This window comes from Phalacrocorax carbo, chromosome 7, assembly GCF_963921805.1.
Source record: "Phalacrocorax carbo chromosome 7, bPhaCar2.1, whole genome shotgun sequence".
NCBI lineage: Eukaryota > Metazoa > Chordata > Aves > Suliformes > Phalacrocoracidae > Phalacrocorax > Phalacrocorax carbo.
Genome location: NC_087519.1, coordinates 43,187,142 through 43,214,457, shown reverse-complemented (window position 1 = coordinate 43,214,457; position 27,316 = coordinate 43,187,142). Strand labels below are relative to the sequence as shown.

Here is a 27,316-nt window from a genome sequence, read left to right as displayed (position 1 = left end):
TTTTATATTATTCTGAGATGAAAATGTTTAATAATTTTACATTTTTGAAACTGATTTACACATATTCCTGAGAAAATTATAATAATTTAAGATTAGTGATATACAAATACATAAGAATAATTAACTACACATTTCTTTAATTACAGTTTGTTTAAAAAATAGAAAAGTAATTCATAGCTTCAAAAATAGACTTCTGACCCCCTTTTAGCTAATAATAATAGCATTTTAACAATGGGCTTGAAAATACTCATGTTACAGATTTTTACAAGTTAGATAGCATACCTGTAACTACTTTTAATGTATTAGTATTACCCATGCCAGGTAATATAGCTTTTGTTCTTTATAAAATTTTTAAAAATTGAGCTACAAGCTAGATAGGAACTGTCAGCTCCAAAAATCCTGAAGTTTTTTTTTAATGGAGTACTGAAAGCCTATTTACTTTTTTATTTCATCTTAATTTAATGCACAAAAATGTTATCACAGAGCTGGGTCAAATGCTTCCTTAGAAAGTCAACCAAAAGGTGGTAACAGGCTACTAATAAGAAAATGTCTTTGTACACAATCAAGTTCATCACAACCCACCCCCCAACAATCATTTTACTCATCATCTTATAAATGCATAGGGAAGTATATGTGTGTTTTACCCTTCCTTGATGATTAACATACCAAAGATTTTAGAGATCAGAAGGGAGGTGATTTCCTCAGTAGAAAACCCATCACAGGAAAACACTCCCCATCTCTAGTACATGGTAGGATTCAAGCAGCTGGGCCACCCAAAGGAGGTCACTGAAGGGACACAAATGCTGCAGCTGGACTACAGCTGTCACAGGGATGACAGTAAGGTTCATTATGATGTGGGAAGTAATCGAGCAGCGGTGGGGGTGGGGGTAAAAAGTACTGTATAACTATATATACCATCACAAATTTCAGTTATGGTTTTTACTGTCCTGTTAATGTCAAGATTTCATAGCTATGAATTAAAACGTTTTAATTCTGTAATTAGAATGCCAATTTCTACCAGTGCAGGGAGCGTTTCATTGCTTGTAGCCAGGTATCCATAGCAGGTTTGTATTCCTCGGAGTCCTTCTGGGGCTCAAAAACTGCTTCTATTTGCCTTAGCTTCTTTAGTTGTTCCTTGTCAGTCCAAAAACCTATAAACAGAAAGTTCATTCTCAAGTTCAACTGCAAATATGTTATTTGAGTTGTTTTAATTTAATTCCAAGAGATCCAAAGCAGAAACACAGTAAGAAATCATGACAGCCTTTCTTTACTCAACCAACAACTTTCTCAGAGGGAAGCATATTTTTAACATTGTGAAACTCCTTTCCAATAGCATCCACTTGTTTGGAATCCTGACAACAGCACATCTGCTTAACTGGGACTGTTTCCAAGGAACAGCTCTGGTGCACTGAAGTCCCCTTAGGTTTCATCCACACTGTGCTTTTGGCTTCAGGTCCCTCTCCATGAAGAAGGGCCACATAAATGAAGACTTAGCACCAGTTGCTTTCCTACTGTCTTAAAAATTGCACAAATGGCAGAGAAGAGCTGCTGTATGTATTCAGATTAATTTATGCTATTGAATCATTCTTGTCTATCAAAGGCTGCAGCTTTCTTACCACTTTAATTGCTGAATAAGTCTTACCTGAGTATATAGTTTTTATCTTACAGTTGCGTTATTTACATATCAAAGCAACTGAATGAAGTTAATATCTACCTATAAAATATACTTCCATTAAGCAAAGCCATTGACAGTTTGTACTTTTAAGTCTGGTTAATTATACACAACAATTCTGTGTTGAGTAGAGCTGGAATTTTTTCCCATTAATAATTTATTTGGTACTTCCATTGTGTTTATTTCTGTGAAAACCTTAAAGACTCAGTTCACAGACGACAGGACACAATTTCAGTAGGACTGACATGGCTGCACGGCAGCTTCCTTGTCACGTGATCCATCCCCACCGAGCACCACTCCAGGCGGTGTGAATATGGGAAGGGATGCTAAGTGTCCAGGTCAAGAAAGAGGGAAGTAGCAAGACAGGGTTCACCTCTTTCTTCTCCAGTAGTATATCCATCTAAATGTAAATGAATCTTACAAACGTATATGCAGATACTCACTGTCACTATTCATTTACGTAAAACTAAACAAGCTCAGCAAATTGGGACATTGTGTTAGAAATACAAATAAGGTCCTTGATTTGGAGGCGTTTGTATGATGTTATCCATTTCTTTGGTCCATCCAATACAGGTACAAAGCACTATACAGAGAAACACAAACATGACTTACCTTGTATTCCCACAAAAATGGCTAAAGTAATCTTTGGGGAGTTTTTAAAAATAATTTGAAGTTATACCCTTTTTTTCCCTGACATTTTTTTCCTCCAGATTTACAAACACGCATTATGAAGGGAAAACCAAAACTCCTTTAAACGTATACATACCTGAAGCAAGGCCTGCTAGAAAAGCTGCACCAAGACTAGACATATCTGCATGTGCAGGTTTTTCTATTTTCATATTAATTAAATCTGAAGTCATCTGCAGGACAAAACTATTATTACTGACACCTCCATCAGCTCTATAGGGAGAAAGGAAGAAAAAGCTTAAAAAGTACATTTAGTTCAAATGCTTATTTCCAACATTTCAGAAAACTGGGGTTTTGCACCTATATATAAATCTTCCTGTCACTCATTCATAAATGCATTTCCATTTTATGGGCAAATTTAGAGGCCATTGTCCTGGTTGAAATGTTGGGGTTTATAACAGAACCTTCACATAATTATCACCACAACATGACAACAGTCAAAACCATTACATTAAACAAACCCTTTCAAGTGTTCTCAGATCTGGAAGAGTACTATTTTCAGTACTATCAAATCTCTGTGCTGGTTAGCTAAAATGCCATCACAGTTGCTTTTTTTTTTTTTTTTAAAATGAGGAAGATGAGAATGAGGCTTCTATCTATCTATTTTCCTAATTGCATTAAGTCAGAGATCCTTTTCATGGAGAAAACTAGAACTTACCAATGCTGATCTTTAATAATCTTAGAGTGATTACTAGTGGAGCAAAGTAATCACTCTTGCAAACAAAAAATAACTACAACAAAAAGTAGTCTTTGAATTGTCATAGATTGGTTTGTTATGCTGTTGGACTCCAATACCAGCCAGGCATGGAGCTGTTCTAAAATGTAGTTCAGTAAAGACATCTACTCTTTATTATTATAGAAAACACTGGGTAATAAAACTTAACAGTTGCTTAGAAATCTTCAATTCAAATATGCCAGCTAAAATCTTCTATACTACGTGATGCCTCAAAAAACTTTTGCTTAAATGTTCTGGCTGTTTCTGAAAGTAAAATCAGGAGACACTGCCTGATTGGTGATGTTACAGGGTTTTGCTTATTTGTACAGACAGTTAAGCAGGGCTACCATCTCTACACTACAGCATAAAAACCTTTAACTGGCAAAGTCACTTTTTTAGTGTCAGTGACATGCTTTTTCCTCCTTCTGTAAAAATAAGACATCCATTTGATTCAAGTTACAAGAAAATTTCCAAATACTCCGTTCTACTTTTAGCTAAGTTTTGCTGCTATATACTTCAGCAATTCAATCTGTACAATACATCTAGCTCAAAGTTCCTATGTGCCATTTGACTGGGGATGTGCTATTTGACAGAACAGGTAAATAGGTGACATTCCAGGGCTCCACGGACCACCAGGATCATCTTTGTAAAGGCTGCCACAGACTGCTACAACATAGGACACAAGGACTCAAACTGAGGGTTTCTTCTCTCTGCTTTCCTTGATGGTGTTGAGAGAAGCAATGGGAAGTAATAGGACCGTAGAGGACTAATGAAAACGACACCTTTGAAGGAGCTTGTAGGAGCCAGAGACCAGGAAGGAAGGAGGGATAAAGGACAAGCTAAAAAGGCAATGAATATATTTATGGGCTAAGAACAACGATTTAAAAAAAAAAATCATAGATAATAGATAGATACTAAAGATGTATGGACAAAAGGATGGGAGAACAGCTTACAACCCTACTGAAAAAGCCATGAAGTGTATCTCATTATCTTCTAACGCTTAATCCACAAGCTGAATTGATATTTATTATAGTTAACTATTATAGCACTATATGAAACAGCAATTTTATATTCATGAATAAAACTGAACACGATCATACAATTTAAAGTTGACATTACAACATTAGTGGGATTGGAATTCTAATGTTCCCTAAGCAGTACTTCCAACACTACCCATTTTTTAATTCAGAGTCTTAATATGACTTCTCTAATTCTGGATGCAATTCTTTATGTAAAAAAGCTTCCTAAGGAATCAAAAATTCCAATACTTCTGCTCTTTTCCTCTTCATTAAAACCCCAAGCCTAGCTTTTCATTCTTGCCTCCTCTGTCCCAGTACACGACAGAAGACAGAAACTTTTACCTCGCCCCACCTTGCATTTTCACCTTTCTTCCACTACTCAAAGTTCTGATTTCTTAACTGTCTACATGCTTGCCAGTCCACTTCTTCCTTTGCATGGGTGTCAGGGAAAAAAAGCCACAAGAGGGTCAGGAACACTTTCCTCTGTTCTTGACCATGGTGTCACAATGACCCCTGGCTGCCAGAAGGAGAAATTTTTGAGAGCTTTCTCAGCATGAGAGGGCTTGAGGCTCTAAGGCAACTGGAGCGCCCAAACAAAGTACCTACCAAAACGTGCAATGTAGTTTTCCAGCAACACATAATTCAGCTAAAGACGTTGTGAGAAGCATATTCTAGGGATCAGTTACCTCACTATATTTGATTTGCTGCTTCAAACACTGAAGCAAATCTGTCATCTTAACAATTGAATTGTAAAAGTATTCTTCCTCTTTCCCTCATAAACAGATCCAGTTTTAACCGACATCTTAAAAAAAAAATTCAGTCTGTGACAGACCCAGCACAAAAAATTTCAGTATGAAAGAATGATAATAAAGCATAGAATTACCTTTGTAGTAGGCATTGCTATAGGTACTTTTGCGCTACCCGAAAACATGAATTTGCCTTTTTAAAAAAAAAAATAGTTACAGCAATTCATTACTCACCTACTGACAAGCACCAATGGCAATAGTGTCATTAAGAACCAAACCTTCTGTGGGTAGACTCTACTGCCAACTTCAGTTACATTAACATTTGACTTAGTAATCATCTCTTTCTCAGCAGCAGAATTTTTACAGTAAGATAAAATGCATAATAAAGTTCACACCTATTTAAAATCAAACTCCCATATATAAAATTTAGAAGTTAGATGGAACTTACCGAATAGTTTGAAGAGGAACGCGTACCTTCTTCACAATGATATCATAAAGCAGTTTGTTTCTTTAAAAAAATATTTAGTTGAGTTAGGCATTACATATTCCATAAAGTGTTTCCAGTGTCTACATAATCAAAAAATAAAATACAAGGCAAAAAATGCCTCAGTTGTGTCAGAACTGCTGCAATAGCTAACAAGTTTTCAAAATGCATAAATTGGAAAAAAAACCACCCCAGAAACAGAAAAGAGACTGAAACTTGTCTTTGTTATACGTCATTACGAAGGAACCAGTATGGCTAAACCACAGCCCACTCTATAGCAAGTCACACTAGAAGGTATATTTTTTCCACCTGAAATTGCTGATAGGCTTCTACAGACAAGATGTAACTGCTGATGTAAGAAGTGGTTTAGAGTGAGGAAAGCAGGCTGACAGAGTGCTAATCGGAGTTTATCCAGCTGTTCTTTAAAGGGAACAATCTGAAGGCTGCAAGTTTGACTTGTTCTGAAACCATTTCATTTAATGGAAGAAAATCTAAACACAAAGGATCTCTACCCTTTTCTAGTTAGTTATTTGAATGAGATGAGATTCTCAACACCCCTGTTTTCAAGAGACCTATGCTTCAGTTCAAGAATTACTGCATCTCACGTTTCTCTTACAGTGCAGAAGAAAAATGTGTTAGAAACAGCTGCAGCAATTCAGAATGTTACCTTCCTCCAGACATCCTTTTTTGCAGGAGTTATTGTGCCCAAAGCAGAGCTGGTGACTAGACGGAAGGAATCACATGACTGTTCCCTAATTGGCCATAGTGCAGTGTGAGCCAGGGTCAAACCATATTCAACTTCAGTTCAAGGCACACTGGGTGGGTTTGCAAGGCAGAACCAATCTGTTCCACAGCGTGCTACTGATACGATACCATCAGTGACTAGCAGTATTGTCTTTAACCTTGACAGATCTGGAAGTTGCTGTCCATTCACATCTTCACAGGTGTTTAAAGATGCCTATTACTGTTTTATAAAACACCAAAAATTCAAACGTCAGCCAAAGAGCTGATCTCAGGGTTGCAGCTTCAGGGATACTTTAAACACAGCTGAAGTGGGCTACGGCTTCTGACAAAACACTGTCAGGAGAGCAATGGCAAACTTTAAACAGAAAACATTTTTAGAACATGCAGAAAACAATATAATTTAAGAATCCCTATATGGTTACTTATAAACAAAAACTCTGGACTAATAAATATACCCGAGTTTATGTGTAAAGTGTTAAAGAAAAAAAAGGAAAGTGGCTAAAACTCCTTTTCAATGTAACAGTAATGGATTGCTACAACTTAAATTTTACAAACTGCAGAACTCCATGTATATCCATTTAAGACTGCTGACCAAAATAAAAGCAAACATAAGAAAATATAAGCAAGATAATTCAGTAAGCAATACCTGAAAGCTATAGATTCCAATATAGCTCGTACAAGATGGTTTCTGGTAGTGGAAGGTTTCAGCCCCATGAAGGAGGCACATAAACATGGGTCATTCACAGAAACCTGCGGAAAAGATTTCACCATGAGTTCAATGAACTGTATTTGCAGGCTTTTAAGAAAGGAGTCAAAGAGTAAGAAAAAAAATAACTTACGACAATTACAGGCAGCATAATGAAAGGAGAAAATTGAAAACAATATGTAAGAGGTATATAGTATTATTTTAGCTAACTCAGTGAACAGTTTAAATAGATTCTTTGAACAGGAAAAAGGTTTAAGTGACTTCTTCCAAATCTGGCATACTTAATAACACTAATCTGTGTGACCTCTCTCTAAAATCCATACAGTGTACATTTTCAGTGTCTAGGACAGGGCACACTGATATTGCTGCTCTCTAGCAAGATTTCACACACACACTTTTTTATATATATATTATTTACACTCCTGAACTGCTGAAAGAAAGATGAACTGACTTTTTAAAGTAACACTGAAAAGGATGATAATATTTTTTAATTAGTTTATACTACAGCCTGTTTTCAATGACACTGATAGAGTCCAGCTAAAATTCTTATGGTCACTAAGTTGTCTTTTTTTTGCAGAACTGAAGGATTAATTGACAAATCTCCTCTCCACCCATCTACTCCTCTGATGAACTTCATCACAAAATATTGTGATAATGCTGGTCTGTGTCTGTTTTGTGACAATGTTAACCTTATTTTCACCGTAGACAGTCGTTTTTAAATTGATCAATCCTTTCTAGTTGTATTGTGCTAGATATTAATTATGACAACACTTACCAGAAGTTTTAATTTCATGCTTACTAAATATATACACACATAAAGTAAATTAAGAAAATGCTAACATATACTAAAAAAAAAAAGGAAGTATGGATAGGTACATACAGCCAAAAGGAAAACTCTCATTTTGCAAAAGTTCCTAAATCCAAGAAATTTCTGCATTACAGTAAAATATTTTTGCCCCATACTCAAGTACCCTTTCCATTCTAAGAATGGAACTCCTTGTCCAGCCCACTAGCCTAATAAAGATCCATGGCTTCCAAGTTCACAGATTTTCATATACAAGATAATAAACTAAAAAGCACAGACTCATATTCTACATTAAGGGTTAGTATCTTGGAAGAATCAATCATTAAAAAAAGAAAAGAGAGCAGTGCATATATATGCATGCACCCCGGTGAGAAGTCCTATGTTTTTGCTGTTGCTACTAACCACAGCAAATTAACCCTGGAAACTCCTGTTTCTAGCAGGATGAGTAAGAGGAAAAATTATTAATGTACATATTCACTCAATTTCAAATAAATGTTCACAACAATGCTCTTCTCAGTGTGCTGCATCACAGCAGTAGAATCCAGTAAGAAAGAAACTTAGTTCTTACGGCTGTAATATGGATGAGTAGAGAAATGTTTTACTCTGTAGGAAATGAACACATGGACTTCATAAGAACCCTCCCAACCACTATCATTTTGAGGTCTATGAAACATTACCATACAATCAATTTGTGTTAGCATTTGGCCAGTGAAGCTGAAGAGACACGTTACAGTCCCAGAAGTGTTCAACTCTGTTCACATCCCCTTTCATACCATTTAATCCGCTCAGTTTCTGAATTGATACAGATTCTATTACTCTGAGTCTACTAGCTAAGCATATTCCACTGAAATAAGTGGGGCTTTTAAAAGGCAAAGAAATTCACATTGGTGGTTACTATTAGTAGTAACTAGATGTCACAGAGAAATCCATTCAGTTTTTTAAGTACAGCTCCTAAATTTGGACTGGGAATATTAGAATGAGGGAAAAAGACTGAATCAATGTTTACCAAGAAACTAGCTGGGGTTCCTTCTGGATACAGTGTCAAGAAAGCAAGGGGGAGACAAACTCGCAAAATAAAACAAAAACCAACCAAAGAAAAAGAGGTTTTACCAACATCTCTAGAACTTGAGTACTGACAGACTTAAAAGTTCAAAAAATATTCAGACTAACATTTGCCTACCTCAGGATTCCTGTCTGCAAATATTGAAATTTGGCATAGCTCAACACTTCCTTATTCACAGCACAATTACTCACAGTAAATGCTAAATGGAAGCATCTCAGCATAATCAAGCTTTATACACCTAAAATATATATATAACAATTAGGTCAATTGTTTGGGAGAGGGCAGCTAGGTTGCCTGCAGAATAAATAAATTTTTTTCTTTGCCTTGTCCCATTAGCATACAGGACTCACTCAAAGGTAAGGTTAAAGATGTTAAGTTTCTTCAGAAAAAACACTAGTCCTGGGAAAGATCAAACTGAGTATGATAGACCAATGAAGATGGAGAAAAAAAAATAACCCAAAAAAACCCCCCAAACCAAAACTCTTGGACCCACTCAGAGAGATGAGCTGTCAAAAAAATTCTAGGTAGCTCTAGAATGTACATATTAAAACGAACAAAGTACTATCTAAGACTTCTAACAGAAAAGAGAAGGTGGTAATTTTTGAGCAAGAATACTATTTTCACCCTAATGGCTTTTCTTTGACTAACATCGTAGCTTTTGAACACCTGACAGGTTCAAACATCAGTTGTCTATACACCAAAGCAGCAGCTGACGGCAGACATTGCTCAACCCCCACAGCACAGGAACAGCTTTCCCTTCATCTTGCCTGGTCCATCTGTCCAGTACGGTTTATAATGTTAATATTCCAAATGACAGCTTGGAGACCAGGGCTACACCACAGAGTTTCTCCTGGACGACAACACTGATTAGAAAAACCAAGTTTCGTGGAGATATGGATATTTTCATGTTGACAAACCCACAACTTGGAAACAGCTATGATGCTGAAAGTGTGCTTTTAGTCAGATTATCTCATGGTGCTTAGGAAAGTGGCATAACTAGATGAAAATGTTTTAGGGCTTTACATAGTCCCTAAACTAGCAACAGTTACGTTAGCAAAACCTATTGATATTCATGTTGACTTTCATTCTCCAGGAAGGACTGTCTAAGAGCTCTGACTTACAGCTCTGTCATGTTTTGAGGTGACAAATTACAAACTATTATTACCAGCTGTCAAACCCATACTGGAAGCAACTGCTGTGTCGCTGAACAGGCAGTATGTCAGCTCCCCAGCTACCACAATTTGTTATTTAATGTACTATGTTAACTGGAATTCCCATCAATTCCAATCTAGACTAATACACTAGACTGAACTGCAGCATCACTATCACCCTTGTTGCTGCCTCTGTACAGGGACATTAACTCACATCTGTAATGGAACTCAAGAGGGATCATTAATCAGAGGTGGAAAGGACAGACGTGAGGATACGTAAGTTTCTAGCATAAATGGAAAGCAAGCAGTAAGAACCCAAAATTTGTGACCCAGAGGAGATCACGTAATTGGAAGAAGTTCCTCAAATAGAGGAGAAGGTACAAGCAAGCTCCTGGGAAACGGAGGGGACTAAAATGGGGAACAAATGCCAGGAACTCCTTACTACACACTCTCTGCTCAGCAACAAGGCACAAACCCTATTTTAAAGGGAAAAATCTAATTCAGATTAAAATCTGCATATTAAAGAAGGGTCTAAATATTACTATCTTTGCTTTTCATAACACCAGAACTTGCAACTTTGCTGATATTTAAGCACGTTTAAGTATTCAGATGAATTACAACCTATGTTTTGAAAAGAGGCAGAGTAAAATGCATTATTTTAGAACAGTGCTTAGAAGTATTGCGTCAATGAAGGCTTTGCATGAGGCAGAAAAGCTACAGGAAAGGTTTCTCTCTCTGCAGGCACTGCCTGAGTTACTGTGGGTAACATTTAGTTTATCTACCCCCCAGGTCTCCATCTGCAAAATGGAAGTAATTTTCCTATTTTGTAGGGTTTTTCTCATGGTGGGTGGTGTTTAAGCATTCTCATATGAAAGTGATCTTCACATGTTGTGGTGAGGGACTGAGAATAAGAACCTCAGTAGTACAGAACAAATACTATGATGATGAAAATTACTACATTTAAACATGTAAGAGTTAAAATTTTAACTGGGTTATTAAAAATATATTCTCAATTATATTAATAATTTTACCTGAAAACCTGGAACAAAACAAACGCCTTGAGAATCAACAATACTCCGTGCCATTTTTTCTGTTTCATCTACATTGGTGAAAAGATCTGTAAAGATGCATAGGTCATGCGCTTTTATTATTTACTTCAATTTCTTCATATATTACTAAGAGACAAAAATCTAGAGTTAGACTATTTCCTTTTGTAATATTCTCAAAATACATGTTCCAAGAGAAATAATCACTTCTCCTGTATTTCATATCCATCAGTCACATTAGAAAAAAACCCAAACCAATTCAGATGAAGACTAAATTCAGAAGGATCCTCTCATATCTGTTATGCTACAGCCTTTTAATCTTCACATCCTGTAAGAGGTCATTAGCTTTCCAAATAGACATAAATGGGAATTGAGCATATTAACAATGGCACCCTAAGTACAATAAAAACATAGATTTGCAAAACAAAAAATGTTCCCCCCCCGATGTTGTTACAGTCAGCCCAAGCACCAAATGACTACAGAGACAGTCCTTAATACCCATTGCATTTTATTCAGCACCCTTAATATTTTTACAAGTGACTGACACACAAATATAAATAAGGTATGTCCTAATATCACCTCTTTGATAGACACTACTTTTATGTCAAGCTGGATGTCTCTTTTCACAACCCTATAGACATCCCTCTTCAGTTTGTTCTTTACTAACATGCAGCTCTTGTACTAACACCCATGTTATGTAGTTTTAACTCATAATGTCATTATGTGGCCATATAACATGTTTTTACAGAAGACTACAGGTCTCCTGTAAATGACAGCTATTGCTTTTTCCTCTCTAAAAAGTAAATTTTCCCATTGAAGATAAATCAGGTTAATCTAGCTCAATTTATGTTTGAAAAGTCCATCTTGGTAACTTACCTGGAGTTTCAATTTACCTTTGTAACCTTCATAAATTTGTTTGAAAGTTTTGGATTCTACTGTGCCCAGACTAATAAGCCTAAATCACATCTTTTCCTTCTTGTTGTATTTGCTATTACTGAACTATATATAGTACCTCTATGTCAGGGCAGAAAATGAAAAAAAATAAGTAAGATTAACTTCACCTTGAAATTCCACATACTCGTTTTTCAAAATTCTTAGAACTCATCTGATCCCACTAAAAGAAGCCCATTAAACTAAGTTTGTCTTGCTGCAGAAATTCCTGTTTCCAAACATTTACCACTATTACATGTCTTGTCTTCATCCATGTTGAGCTTTCACCATCCTTACTAAGGCTATTAGATTACCTTGCGTTTTGGCCCAACTCCTTCTGTAGAGCAAAAGTTTTACCCTTCTCTTTATTCATAAAGCTGATAAAAGTTTCTGAATTCTGCTTCTCTGCAATCATATTTCCAGAAAATAAAGGTCTTACTTATTAAAGAGTTTGTAGTAGCATGCCTTCTTTTTTTTACCTCCCTCTAGAACTTCCCCAATTTTTGCCTGGGGTAACAACTGTAGGTCATGTCCATTTCACTACTGGCCAGCTAAAAATCCTTTATACTATTGCTCTGCATACACCAGTACTATCCATTTGAAGTATGGGTAAGTTCTATATGGATAAGCATCCATTTCAAGTATGGAATTTGAAGTAGCAAGCTTATATACCTATCACTGATACTTGTATCTGCAGCACTGTGTATTGAACTGAGTAATTTCCTCAAAGACTAATAGCTGTTATTCTCTAGGCTTGGTCAAAATTCGAATGATGAAGACCTGAAGATGACTCTGAATCATACTTAATCCTTAAGGACTCATACATGAGCAGGTGTATGCACATACGCACCAGAAGTTGACAACTTCAAGAAATGTGGAATTTTTTGGTGAGCTATACTTCAGGAAAACCTTTCCCAGATAACCCAAAGTTTGAGACACTAATTCCTTTTTTGCACCCTGTTAAAAGGTGTACTAAAGTTCTAAGTAAACCAAGTAAACAGTTTATTAGAACACTCAGAAAAGTTGTCCTATAAAAAAAAAAAATCAGTGGTTTTGAACATCAACTGCTATAAAGCTAGTATTTTTCTTAGTCTTTAATTGATCTGGCATGCAAATCTTTTCATTACATAATAGTCATGACCAAAAGGCACATTACTTCTGTATGAAGCAACATACACAACACTTGTTACTTCTAAAAATAAAAAGCTCTTCATTTAATTTTCATAGAACTCAAACCTATTATTAATTCTGGGAAGTACAGCTACAGATGTGTCTAAAGCATTACAACAACGGTTTGTAGAATATTGCATTTACAATCATGCTACCTAGACTCAATGGGTAGTCAATTTCTGTGCTTCTCCTCAACTGCAAATCCAAGTCCAGATATGCTAGAATAGCACACATCTAACTTTAGACGTGTCTCCTTTACGCCGTTTCTATTCAAGTCTGGATACCAGGTTAAACAACCAGAAGAAGGTATCGGGAAGCTTGTCCTGCTCAAGAGAAAGCAAGTAAGGAGTAAAATGTTTCAGAAAAATGTAAGTCTACACTGGAGGAGGGTCTGAGAGGTATAGTCTGATGAGATGATTGTGCAAACCAAACTCCTGGTAGTAAGTAAATATACTCAGCAGAGAGCCTACTAATAAGACTGTGCATTTCCGCTGTCCAAAACACGTATGATAGTTTCTTCAATTACGGATAATAAACCCAAGCCCAATAACTTAACTAAAATCCCATAGAACAGTTTATGTAGTAATATATTTTACCCTCTGTAAAATTAAAGAACTACTTACTTATATCCTGAGCCCATTTTATGGCAGTGCCAATGTCCGACATACCGCCTTCAGTTAAGTAAACAACTTCTTCCCCAATCTTCCAACCAATCAGTGGATAGAGACCTTAATTATTTTCCATGAAACAAACCAAAACAGCTAGTTAAATTAAATGTTTCTAGAAAAACATATACAAGCACCTCCCACAATAAACCCAACAAAAGTAGTTTTTATTCAATTATGTCACAGAATTCAAGCTAAAACAAGCATCACTGATATAGGTTAAATGTATTGTTCAAAAATTTAGTGATGGAGTTACAAGAGAGTCAAACAACAGTTTGTTAAATCAAAGTTAGTGTAAAAAAAATTCACTACCAAATTACAAAAAAAACACCCCCTCTTTAAGCTAAAGGGAAGAGCTATCAGCACGTACTTTTAAATGATAAGAGATCGTATATACTTTAAAAATTATCAATGTTTTCCTATTTGTTTTCAATCTACCTAATTTTCCCCAATGATTTCTAGAAAGTCAGAATTTACTTCCCCAAAACATAAAACATGAAGGCTAGGCTTTCAGATGAGAAACACAAAAGCTAACACATACATATACACAAGGGAAAAAAAGCAACACAAACTTAAAACATATATCACTTTCATCCTCTTCTATGAACAAGATCTGTTTTTTCATTCCTTTTTCGGTATGCAATGCTTCCTCGCACAGAAAGCAAAAAAACACAAGTTTGACAATTTGCTCATCCTTGTCCCCAAGAAAGGCTACTGCCAGTTAACTACAGCATTTTACCTGTATATTTGCCTAATATAAACAACAAAAGAAACATCCAAACTCATTAAAAATATTTAGTCACATACTTTGCCTATAACTACAAAAGATCAGCACTTGTATGGTTTACACAATGGGATTTGCAGGAAGTTATAATTTCCAGCAAATAGTTTTGACTTTGCAGTGACTCAGAAAAAAAATTCAATTACTTGGAATTTTTTTCCCCTTATCTCTGAGAAGAAAGGCAGAAATACATAGGGCAAACACTGATAGTTTATTTGAAAACACAGTACAGCATCTTTCGAAGAGCTATCTGCTTGAAGATACTGTAACATTAGAAATAAACAGCCAATAATGAGGACAAACCTGACAATTTGTTCTTCCCTTTGACGCCCCCAGATATGTTGAAAACAAAGAACAGAGAGACCTACTACTTAAAACCATCAGTGTGAACACAAAGACCTTGTTTTATATTAGTAAGGAATTAGCACAAAAGTCCTGCAGAGTACTGTTTTTAATGCTAAAGCAAAAAGACTTTATCTAGCTGAAGAGTAGATGGTCAGAGCACTGCAGCTGGACAAATGGTCTTTCAGGTCACTCGATAAGGACCTAAGCATTCAGTAACCACTGCAATAAAAAGTTCACCCAACCCAAGTACTGTAACTGTTGGAGTGAAGAAAGTACCCAAACCGTACGCAACCCTGCTAAGGACTCATGGGTAATGCAACAACGGTGAGTCCCAAACCATAGGACCAGAAAAGCATCAGAAGGGTCTAAGGATTCTCTCTGCATTCTCAAGGTGACTTTGCTGATATACAAATGGCTCTCACAGAATCATCTCCCATTTGCTTGCCTGTGTCCAAAGGAGGGGCATGGTGGTACTAGTGCAATTGCAGAAACTTGGTTAGTGCAGGAATAAGGAGTGCTTACATGGGAAAACAATTAGCAGCACCTATTTAGATTAAAGTTTGTATTTGTCTCTTGAAAGGAAAAGGTGACATACATATCTCCAGATCCTTGGTGCAGGTCTCCCTTACACTCTATTTTCTACCAAAGGTGAAGCTGCAAAGCAGCAAGACCAAATGATTCATTGAGCCTAAAGTCCTAGAGAAGGACAGCTAATTAGGGACAGGGAGGTCCATCAGGTGGCCTTCCTAAAGATGTTCACACCAGAATCTCTAGTGTAAGACAATCCACCTCTAGGGAACAGGTCAACATGACACTTGGCATGACCAACAGTTACTAAGAATGATCAGACTGCCAGAGAGGTAGATTTAAAATCTATACAACATGTTTCCATCATTGAATTGTGATAAGTGCTGTTCTCCAAGGAAATCTTTTTTTCTTTAAACTGTCATATATAGCAATTAAATGTAGATCAGAAACTAGAACAGCAGCTAATGAAAAGCTTGCACAAGGGTGCTGTAGGTATTCATCTTGCAGTCTTAAATACATATGTCAACTTTAAAGATCGAACACATTACATTTCATGCCCAGGGCACTGAGAAAGCTAGGTACCTAACTTGTCCTACTAAACATCCCACAAAGCAGCCAAAGAACATAGGGGAAATAATTTTAACATAAGTAACAGCCTAAAGCAGTAAGTTTCACAGCACTGCCTTAAAGGTTTCAACTCCTATCAGATCATAACAGCCATATATTTTAAAAGAAAACAAAATGGAAAAACCTTACAGCATATCTTTGCTATTACATTTCCACAGACGACATACATCTGATTTCCTCAGTAAAACTGTCGTCATAAGGACATCATTGCTTAGCCTAAAACGCATTTGCATTCATAGGGAATTCAACATCCATGCTATTCACTTCTGACACACCTCCTGTGTTTGCCAAGGTCCTTCCAGACCTTAGCTGGTAGAAGTCTCCTTAGCACACAGCTGTCCTCCTCCCCAACCCCACCTCTCCCATTTTAAATTACAGGCTTCCTGAAATTAATAACTGTTTAAAATACAACAGACAGAGAGACTGTGCAGGCAAATTTACTTCAGTATCATCTGTTGCTCTCTTGACAAAGAGCCATCTGTGACAAACTAACAAGCTTGACAGACCACAAATGTTCAGAACGACAAAGTTTTAAACACTAGAAACATATTGGGGAGCCCATTTCTAGCATTTTAAAAAGAACACTAATAATTGCTAATCCTGCATTATCTCACTGCAAGTATTTCAAAGCATAAGGGCTCAAGAGGAGGAACTTACAGCGAGCCACTGGAACATTTTCATGTAAGAAGCCAGAGGACCAATGCCCTTTTTCTCCATTCCTGTACTGTATAATACTGCTATCAAGAAGAACAGGTAAAAGAAAAAAAAATAGAGAAGGAGGGATGCAGGTAGCAGACATAATTATTAGTGATGTTACTTAAATTTTTTCTTGAGAATCATATTTCAGGATAACCAAGATCTACATTTCTAGTTAAAAATTTCCAGTCTTCTGTTCTGTAAACACTTTCAAGCTGTTTTTCTACAACTAAAGGCAGAAAGAAAAGCATACCCCTATTCCATCACTTTCTGTACCTGCATCATTAACAGCTGTCAAGTAACATGAAATACTCTGAAACTAAAATTTCACCAGCTTACCTCTCTGTGATGCAAAGAGATGCTCTCCAGTATTCACATTCCAAAAACAACCTGTACCCATTGTCAGTTTAACATCTCCTGGGTGAAAGCAGCACTCTCCAAACATGGCTGACTGCTGGTCAGCTACCTGCCATACCAACCAAAACAGTACAAGTTAGCTACCAACTACCAGCCTACAATGCTGCTGGATTTTAAAATACCAATGCAAAGACTTGAGTTCTGATATGAGTAACCATTGAGAAAGGAACTGAGCATTAAGAGAGGACTCATATACAATTTCTTAAGTATTTGCAGGCCATTCCAATAGCCAGATTTATCACTAGAATCAAATTACACCAGGTTTGGAGACAATGTGAACATCTAAGTAGTACTGCTTGCAACACTGAAAAATATGTTATGGAAACGAAAGAAATATTTTATGTTTTAGTATTTAATAAGGATAAATGGGGCATTTTCAATGCCAGGGAGCAGAACATAGTAGCTTGGCTTGAATTCCTCTTCCCCCAAATAGAAAGCTGCAGTTTTGAGGTCTCCCCTTCCTTTTTCCCTGCTACCCATTCTGTACCAAATTATTCCACGCTCAGTTTTTCAAGAATGACAATGGTTATTAAATGTATTTACTTAGATTTGTGCTTGGTGAAACAGTAAATTTACAGATAAGTTGAGCCTACAATTCTTTACAAGCAGCAAAAGAAATTAATGTTAGATGACATATTTTCCATTTAGCTCAATTCAAGCAGATTTTTCTACATGTCATCACTTTACAAAAATAATGGGGTTTTCTTACCCAAATCCTAACTACTGAGGCAAAATCATGTTATTCTCCATTTATTTTTAGTGAAAAAGAAATAAAAGGTACCACAAGTGGATCTATTAATAAATACTCTTACATTTGTGTAGAGTCTTACTGAAGTCAAGCCAGGATGGACCGCACTGCACAACTTTATATATGTTAAATCCTACATTCAGCACTTAATCATTTGGTCACGTAACCTTAATGGGCCTCAACCTCTAGAAATCCCTTCCCATTCCTCTCTCCTCCTTTTCCCCTAAGGCTGTAAACTAAGTTTTTGGAGAAAAATTCAACGACCAATTCTACAGTAGTTAAGTCATAGAGAAGGAATAGAGAATACTTAATAAACAAGCAAGTATTAAATCAAAGCTAGATAAAAAGAATATAGGTACAAATAGACTGAAGTAAGAAAATATTTTCACTCACCACTGCCATTATTGGAATAGGTACCCCAAATATTTCAGAATCAGCCGATCCAAAGTTGAAGCTTCAAAACAAATGTAATGGAGAAACATCACAACACTAAAATGACCTTTAAAATGAAATCTAGGTATCTAAGGCCTAGGTCTGCATCACATATGAAAGGTAATGCTACTGATTTATTTTAAAGAAAGCATTAAAACTGTTAATTTAAGAAATACTGATAATAAAGTTTTGGATGTAGTGTTAAAAAAGTACATCTGCATATAAGAATAACTGAATTTTTTTGGTGTATCTATATATTACTTTCCCTGTGCAGATCATGTAGTATTTTTCTAAAGGCAATTAATTTAACAGGTATCATATTCTTTCAAATATGCATTCATAGTTACCTTGTGTCTTTCACGGGAGGATAAACAGACATTGGAATGGAAAGCAGGTTAGATAAAGTGGGGTTCCAAGATTTCTGAAATAATATGGAAGAAGTAAAATGTCAGCAACTCTCTCAGAAGCACAATAAATAGCAACATTTCTTCAAACAGCACATACCATAAAGGGTTCAAAAACACCTGTAGCACTGGCATTCGAGTAATCTGTGGCATACACAGAACCTATCAAAAAAAAAAAAAAAGAACAAAGATTTTAGATATCCAAACAAGAGTAATTTTAAACATATTTTTTCTTTAAACATCTCAGTGGCTCCCATGAAATACACACTGAGTGTTTATAGGCAAAGTCATAGCAATACAACGAGCACACAAACTTTACCCGCCACTCACTATAATGTGTATACACTAAATACCTTATTTTACCCTCATGAAACTGGCCAGAAGAGAGCTGGGACTTTCGACAACATGTACAACACTGACTGCATCACTATCTATCACAATCTATCCAACTGCTCAGGCATTAGTGCTCAGGACAGAAACTTCTAAGTTCTTCCACATTTCTAACAATCCTTTGTTCTTTCTCTTTCACACGTGCTTTCCTTCAAATCAAGGCCAATCAGTTCTGGTGGTCCTCTTTAAAGCCTAAATGCTTAAAAGGTTGATAACACCGAATAATTATTTCCCTTTCTGTCTATCCTTCCAGGCAGGCCCAAAGGATAAATTCAGAAGTTATTTTTCTAAACAGTAAATATATTACAGTATTCATCAGTTATAAAGAAAGCAAAAATTGTCAAAAAAGTATTTGAGTTCTAGGAAGTATCATTGACAGTCATGAACATCATTACTTAGATTCCAGTATGCTTTATTAAGATCTATGAGGAACTGTAACACTTACCTTTAGTCAATCGATGCAGTAACCATGTATCAACTGTTCCAAAGCAGCAGTTATTTTTTCTGGCAGCTTCTTTAGCCTAGGAACAAATATACATACAAAAAAAGTATTTACAACTGTGTAAAAAGAGGAACATATTTCCTGATTCCTTTTCTCATTTTCTTTGTGCTTAATGATAATGCCCCTAGAAAACAAGCCTCTGATTGCCAATATTTCTTCTAAAAAGGGTGAATTTGCTATATAGGTAATATTATCCTACAGTTCATGCACCCAAAAGAGAGTAAGCACAGTTTCTTACACTGCTCCTAAGGAAAGAAGAGCAATTAATCTTCTACTGCAGTGGCATCAGAGCCTTGAGAAGGGAAATTTACAGTCACAATTATAATGTGGTGAAGAATGGTGAATAGAGAAAACAAGACGCTGCATACTGCAGTTAAACCAAAAAAGTTAACATTAACAGAAGTAGTAAGTGTATTTTAAAACACGTGCTTGAGAACAATAAAGACAAAACCATCATTTCTGGTTTATGATGTCAGTAAAGAGCTCAAAATGTTATTTTCCTTGGGATTTTTTTCCCCATTAAAATGGGAAATTTAAGTTACATCTAATTTCTAGTAACTGTGTTCGACTACAGAATTCAGAAAAAACACACAAACTAGTTCACTCAAGACATGACTGAATACATTATTCTCTGTAATTAGAAGCCATAAATTTTTGAGCTTCTTTGTTTGATAGTCACATATTTTAAGTATCAGTGCCTGACAAAATGTGGAATAACATGCTTCTCACACTGAAAACTAAGCAGCTGCATAACCTTCAATTCTGTAATCCTTCAAATTCACACCTCACATTTTCAACAGGTCCAACCAAAACATGTCAGTAAAAAATTATACTTGACATTCTCAATAGTTTTGTGACAGAAAATACCAGACAAAACTGGTATTTTTGTGTAAAGAGGGTTTCTTTATGCAGGGTGGAAAATTGATGATAACCATTTTCTTCAAAAATAACTTGAAAATAACATAGAAAATGAGTGACACTATAAATACAATAGGAAGAAACAAGGAAAATGGTAAGAATTAGAGCAAAGAATACAGCAACAAATAGCTCAGTGCTCATTAATCCATTACATTATTCCAGCACTTTTTTTATGTGTAGTTTCCAATTTACACTACAGCAATATGGAAAATAAATTACCTTGTTTGATCGTTCAATATGGTATTATTTGTGAAACTGTAAACACTGGAATAATGCAGAGTGGAACGATAAGACTGCCAGTTGAAAATAAATGCAATTGTCATGCAAAACTAGAGTGCAGACAACTTCACAACACAGTACAATTACTAATTAGATAATTATATGAGTGAAATAAGGATATTTGACTGTGTCTCTCATGCATGAAGAAAACTTTTTACTACTATGCATTTCTAGAATCGGAGGAAAAAGTTGTATAAATGTGAGTAGATATTTAGGTAGACAGGCTTTGAACATTAACACAGATAGATGTCTTTCATTCTCATTCTTTTGAGGAAAAGAACAAGCAAGGCAAAACTGAAGAGGTTACAATCAAAGTCATTAGCCATTACTATGACTAAAGAAAGCTATTCTTATTCCCTTTCCAGCTTACCTCACGTATATTTTTAAAAACCCATGACAACTTCATAGAAGTTTGTTGTGTTGAAAAAGTAAGAAAACTTGGTACCAAATATCGATCATTCCCAGTCAAGAAATGAAGCACTGTAAAAATAACATGGACTACCTGTTTCAAAAGAAGACAGTTGTTTAATTTTTAATCTCTCCCTTAAACGTTTCTGATCAATTATCTTCAGAGAATGACAACACAGATGAATGCTGCTGACGAGATTAGATGCAGATAGTGACAATTCTGTTAGAAAATCCTTACATAGGATTTCAGCGGATAGCCTTCCCACAACAAATACCACAGAAAAGAGCTGCTGCACTAAGCAAGTCTGTATGTTTTACTGACTTCTGCTGGCACACTGATAGAGACTGCTCTGCATTACAGAGACAGGTCTCCTATACGAGCACAATGGATGATGAATCATTAACCAAGTTTTCATGCGCAAAAGGAATCAGTGGCAAAACCAAGAATTTAACTTCTTATTGCAAGTGTGCTAGTTAGTTTCCACCTACAGGAAAAGTGAGTTTTTCCACTAAGAGAAAATCTTTCTCTTCTAAAGGTATGAAGTACAAGCCTTAAGCAGCATAAAATATACCTGTCATATATAATCTGAGAAAAGAATGTATTAAAAAAACCCCAATGAAGTAAAAGCCCAAAACACTACCAACCAAGAACTACCTACATCCTAAAATTATGCTGAAGCAGTGCTAACATGCAACATTTTAATACAACAAAGAGACGAAGAAGTAGCAAAACTCATGTTAGACCTACGGGTACCTTTTCCCATAATCAATTACCTGCAGACTACCGGTACTGCATTTTTTATTGGTACTATGTTCCATGCTAATCTTGCTCAGTTAAATCTTTTTAGGCCACAGCACGTCATATTAACATGTTAACAGGACACTTGCAGTATTTCATATATTGCCCTTATTATTCCTAAAAACAAAATGGTTTTAATGTATTCAAGGAGTATCTAGCTTAGCACGGTTTTACCTTCAGCAGAAGGGACTTATTCCAGGAATTCACAAGTTCAGCACTTCTTAAGTCTTGCCAACTTATGAAATTATGAAAAGGTTTCCCCGTCCTCCTGAAAAACAGCATTTGAACATTCCCATTTAAAACTACAGAACGTACACTGCCCAAAAAATTCAACATCATTCACCGTTTCTAGTCAGGACACTGAACACTAGGTCAATTCCTAAAATAAGTGCATGCCCTCCTGGTGGATTTGAGAAAATAGTAACAGGCATGCAGACGTTTTGAGTGCAAGGCTTCTCACCAGAGTTAAAAAGTACGTATGTATTCATCTCTTCCAAACTACTAAGAACAGAACAAAAAGGACATACACCTACAAACCATTCTGAACTGCTGTAAGGTGTGGCTGTGCAAACACAAGAGAACATGAGTAACTGACATTTGTTGCTTTCAGGTTGTGACTTGACTGAGTTCAACATTTCTACAGTCTGCTTCTATGAATATAAGCGAGCACAAATTTATTTTAAACAACACACAATATACATACTTGTGCCACGTAATGAAAGTTCCTCTCTGCACTGAGATGCCAAGACCAGCAATTTGCCTCATGTGAAGTCCCGCAGCTAAAAACAAATCACACCAAAAGAAGTATTTTTTTTAAGAAACAAACAGAAATACAATTTTTCCAATATAACTATAAAACCTATGGAATACTTAGGAAATTAAGAGTTTAAGAGAATAGAAATCTCTAAACTAAGTGGCTAGAGCAGTGAAACATCAGCAAACTCTGAGTGAGACCGACCGATTACAAAGCAGATGAATAAACCTATGTGTTTTACAAAGGCAGTTGTGGCACCCTGACCCTTTCCACCCTCTGAAAGGCCTGTTGATTCTTCACTGGAACAATCCCAGAGACAGGCAGGCAGATTACATATGCCTATATAATTAAAATGTGCATTTCACATGGATGAATGTGAATGAAAGCACAAACGGAAGGAGTAAGTACCTTTACAAACTTACAGAAAGAAATGCTATAAAGAAACAAAACCACACTGATTCTGTAATCCATAAGAATGAATTTGCCTAAACCACATATCCCCAAATGCAACAAAGTATACTTAAAATTCGGAAGTATAAAAACTTACGTTTGGGTATACACCAATTTTGCTGTTAAGCATTACCTTCAAATAACTGTTACAGAACATATTTTCTAATATATGTAACTGTAAAGAGTTAAATACGTCCACAGCTATTTTCAAAGCAGTTCTGGTCAGCTTCCAGAAGCAAAATTATGGGGAAAAAAAAATATTTTAAGAAATTCTACTTAAATGACAGACTATCTATTTTTTCCAAAATACTGTTACTCTGAAGGTCTCTCAACCCTGAAACTTGAACAAATCAACAAATCACAGGTTAAGCAGGTCCTACACATACACGTTCTTATGTTAACTTTCATGTGCAAAGTTACTTGTTTCTGTCAGCGTAGACTGCAGACTCTACAACCGACAGCCGCTGAGTCACCATTAGAGAAGGGGTTTCACAGAAAAAGGGCACATCTTCCTCTGCCAACCTCTACACATACTTCTGCACCTTCCCTTATACTGGTCCTTGAATTCACACAGGTATCAAGGCCCTCAATCAGCTGAAAATTAAATCAATGCTTTCGCAAGGCTACCTCTTCCAACTGCCTGCACAAGTACTGCCGGCGGTGGGAGTGTACGGGAGGAGGACCTGGGAGTGGGTGGCTTGAGAACGGCAGTATTTCCTTTTCAGTAGCCATTGGGTCTAAACGGAAGGCAAAGCCATACCAGTACTGCTGCAGCTCACTGCGCATTAGAGCGGCATGTCTTACTCCTCCCCATCTCCACAAGCTGCACGGTCACACCGCTTCTCCAGTGACAACCATCATGCTCTCCAGATCCCAGTGAGAGCAGAGCTAACTTCCATTGAAAAGAAAAACAAAACAGGAGAGAAATCACAGATATTTTTCAGCTAAACTGGTGAACTACACTGTCTCCTGGAATGATTGAATGAGTACCAGAATGTGAGATAGAGATGGGACTGTGCAGTCAGAAGCAGTTTCCACCTTTATGTAGTACTGAACTACACTTGCTCATCCACCTGCGCATAGAATCACGTTTTAGCTCCACAACTACTGTAAATTTAAGTGCTGCTATGCCTTCTTTCTGCTTCCAGACAGTCACTCCTGCCCCTAGTACCACACCCTTTCTTGCACCATGCAAAGAGTCATGAAGCTCTGCTGGCATAAACAACCACACAGTGATTTGACTCAGGAAACTGCTCTGGACTTGAAACTACTCTGTAAAAAGGAGGGAGGAACTGCTTCTTTTGACACCAGGTGGACTTATGCTCACTTGCTTTACACTACCATCTAAAAATGACTTGCCAACAGCGTGCACAACTTAGCCACAACATAAAGCTTCCTCTTCTAAAAATGGCTGAAAAATCTTGCTTCCTGATTTGCCCCACAGAATGGGAGTGAAAGAAGCTAGTAAGGTCTTTAGGTGTCAAGGTGGCATTGTTAGTCTCGCGACAGAACAGTTGTGGCTACTGAGAAAACAGAGCAAGAGCACAAAATAATCAGCTGCAGCTTATACCTGGTAACAGTAAGTTTCCCTGTCCCCTAGGCTGCCTTCCAAAGGAAGAGATGAGTGGTTTTGCCTTGAGCCAGGCTCAGAGGCAGAGCAACACTTGGAGACCAAACTGCAAGAGGGGGTGAACAGGAGGAACTTTAGGCACTGAAAAAAAAGAGTATGATACGCACACACCCAACAAGGAGGCCGGGACACTGTGAGAAAGCGAGCTGGGGTATGGCTGACAGGTCTATGGCATCAGCATGGCACAGAAGGTAACCCATGCTGGATCACAGAATGCTGGAGTTGCTACAATGGGAAAGCTGTGGGAGTTGTAGAGAGTAGGCACATGGTTAGAGAAGAATCTAGAAAGTAGAGGGGGGGAAAAAAAGCCTTCAGAAATTTGGCAGAAAAGGGAGTTGTGCGTGTTTTAGTGTGTGGAGTACTAGAAAATTTTAGGCTGAAGTACAAATAGAAAAGAAAAATAATACAGAAATTAGATGGTAAGAACTGTTTGTAATTTGAGCAGGGGAGTGGGAATATCAGGTTATAATCGAGCAAGCACAACTATGAAGCATCCTGCTTTCATTCTCTCACAAACTCACGACCGCACACACAACGTGGCAGTACAACAATGGGGAATCGGAAGGGGAAACAATCCTGCTCTCTGTACACAGAGGCATCTGGAGGAAGGAAGACACATACTGGGGAAGAATACATATACAAAAAGCTGAAGCAACAAGGCACTAACACGTAAATTGAGTATGCACACTGCTTCTGGTTGTCCTTCAATCCTAATCTGGCCCCACTGAAAGAAAAAAGTGAATTGAAGTGTCCTATTTTATGTAATGATTAAGTAGGCCTTAAAGCATGTTATAGACCTGTGTTCAGAGATGAATTTTCAATACTTTTAAAATATAATCTTATTACCTGCTGAACTAGCTTTACTAATTTAGATAAATAGTTAATTAACTTCTCAAACTTTATAAGCCATTACCTTGTACAGCCTCTTTTATTACACCAACAAACTGTCTCCACAGCACTTCAGGATCTAATTCAACCCAGCCAGGATGGGGATAAAGCGATTCCACCTGTTCACAAAAGACACACAAGCACTGTCATGACCCCTAGTTCACAATAACCAGCGTTCTTGTGAAAGTTTGTGCAACCACATTTCATTTTTTTGTTCTTAATTTTCCTGGATCTACTGCAAGAGAAAGAACAACAGTGTCAAACATAGTTGAATACAGGCATGTGATCTCTAGCAAACCTCCTCAGTTCAGAGGGAATAATGAAGCCCAAACTCCAAGGAACTGGGGAGCCTGTAAAACCTTTTTGCGGCTCCAAACTGGAAACCAAGTTTCTCAGAGAGCCTTTCGGCACCACTGGCGAACTCGGACGTTGATCCCTCCGAGCGGCTCAGCAGCAGCAGGACACAGCAGGCCAGGGAGCACCTGCCAGACAGGCTTCCCCCAGAAGGGAGGTGAGCTCCACCGAGAACATCCCCTTCCAGCTCTACAAAACCATCAGATTTCTTATGCTTCCCCTCACTACAGTCTTTTCACTAAAATAGCTGACAATAAAAAAGGTTAATTCTAGAGATTGTCTTGATCCAAAAATCACAATCCATGCAAACCAAAATCAGCCTAAAACTCATGTTCTAAAGGTTTGGGTTTTTTTAAAAAAATAGCGCTGTTACACAACAGGACGCGTGTAAACTCAAGTCCCCCCCAAGTCTCAGCTATGCCCTACCAACAAAAGTTTTAAGAGGGATTAGTCGATAAGCGACTGAAGCGAAGGTACGAGGAGAAGGTGGCGGGAGCGAACGCCGAGGTGACGGGGCGAGGGCAATGGCGCTATCCCCCGCGGGGCTCCCCGGCGGGCTGGGGTCTTCCTTTCACCCAGGCAGGTGTGAGACCCCCGGGGAAGCCGCTCCTGCCCCAGCCGGCGCAGGGGATGCCCCGCACGGGAAAGAGCCGAACCGGGCGAGCGCCAGCGAACGCTCCCCGTGCCCAGCCCCGACCGGGCAGCCGCCCCACGGGCCCGGGCCGCCCGACGCTCGGGAGGCAGCGGGTACGCTCAGCCCGGCCCGCGGGCCCCCGTCTCGGGCGGCGGCTACTAAGGAGAACGCCGCCTCCCGAGGGGAACTCCGCCGCGGGCTACCCTCGCCCGCCCAGCCCCGCCGCTCTCGGCCGGCCCGGCGGCGCGGTGAGGGCGCCGCCCGCCGCCGTCCCCTGTCCCCCCCCGCGCTGACGGATTCACCTTCCTGCAGCTGGAGCCTCTGACCGTGGCCGCCCGGTCATAGACGTGGCACTTCACCACGGTGCTGCCCACGTCCACCCCCACCACATACCGCGCGGGGGCGGCGGCAGCACCGCTCTCCTGCTGCCCGCACGGCATCGCCGGGAGCATGGAGTGCGGCCGGCCGGCCGCCGCCCGCCAGAGAACCGCCGCCCCGCCGCGGGGCGGGCGCCCGGCCGGCCTATGGGTGCGGGAAGCGCGGCGGAGGGAGGCGGGCCGCGCCGCGGCGATGCCGCCGGGCTGGCAGGTGGCGCCCGCTCCGCAGGCCGCGGCCTGCCCGACCCCGACCCCGGGCCCGGCCCTGGGGCAGAGCCCAGCGGCGGGCTGCCAGGGGAGGCCGGCCGGGCGGCGCACCGCCCCGCCGCCCGCCATAACGCCCCAGCGCCGG

General features: G+C 38.3%; 1 protein-coding gene across 1 annotated transcript; it reads right to left on the bottom strand.

The window, feature by feature from the left end:
• Nucleotides 1-27,316, bottom strand: GK5 (glycerol kinase 5). Its single transcript, XM_064457693.1, has 16 exons — nucleotides 26,890-27,316; nucleotides 25,625-25,718; nucleotides 22,581-22,656; nucleotides 22,052-22,145; nucleotides 21,041-21,172; nucleotides 19,417-19,492; nucleotides 18,682-18,743; nucleotides 18,525-18,598; nucleotides 18,139-18,199; nucleotides 16,920-17,046; nucleotides 13,562-13,666; nucleotides 10,824-10,909; nucleotides 6,714-6,817; nucleotides 5,288-5,347; nucleotides 2,439-2,572; nucleotides 1-1,151 (listed from the first exon to the last, which is right to left on the bottom strand). Exons 1-16 carry the CDS (start codon nucleotides 27,298-27,300, stop codon nucleotides 1,015-1,017), a joined length of 1,833 nt encoding a protein of 610 aa, XP_064313763.1. The 5' UTR covers nucleotides 27,301-27,316; the 3' UTR covers nucleotides 1-1,014.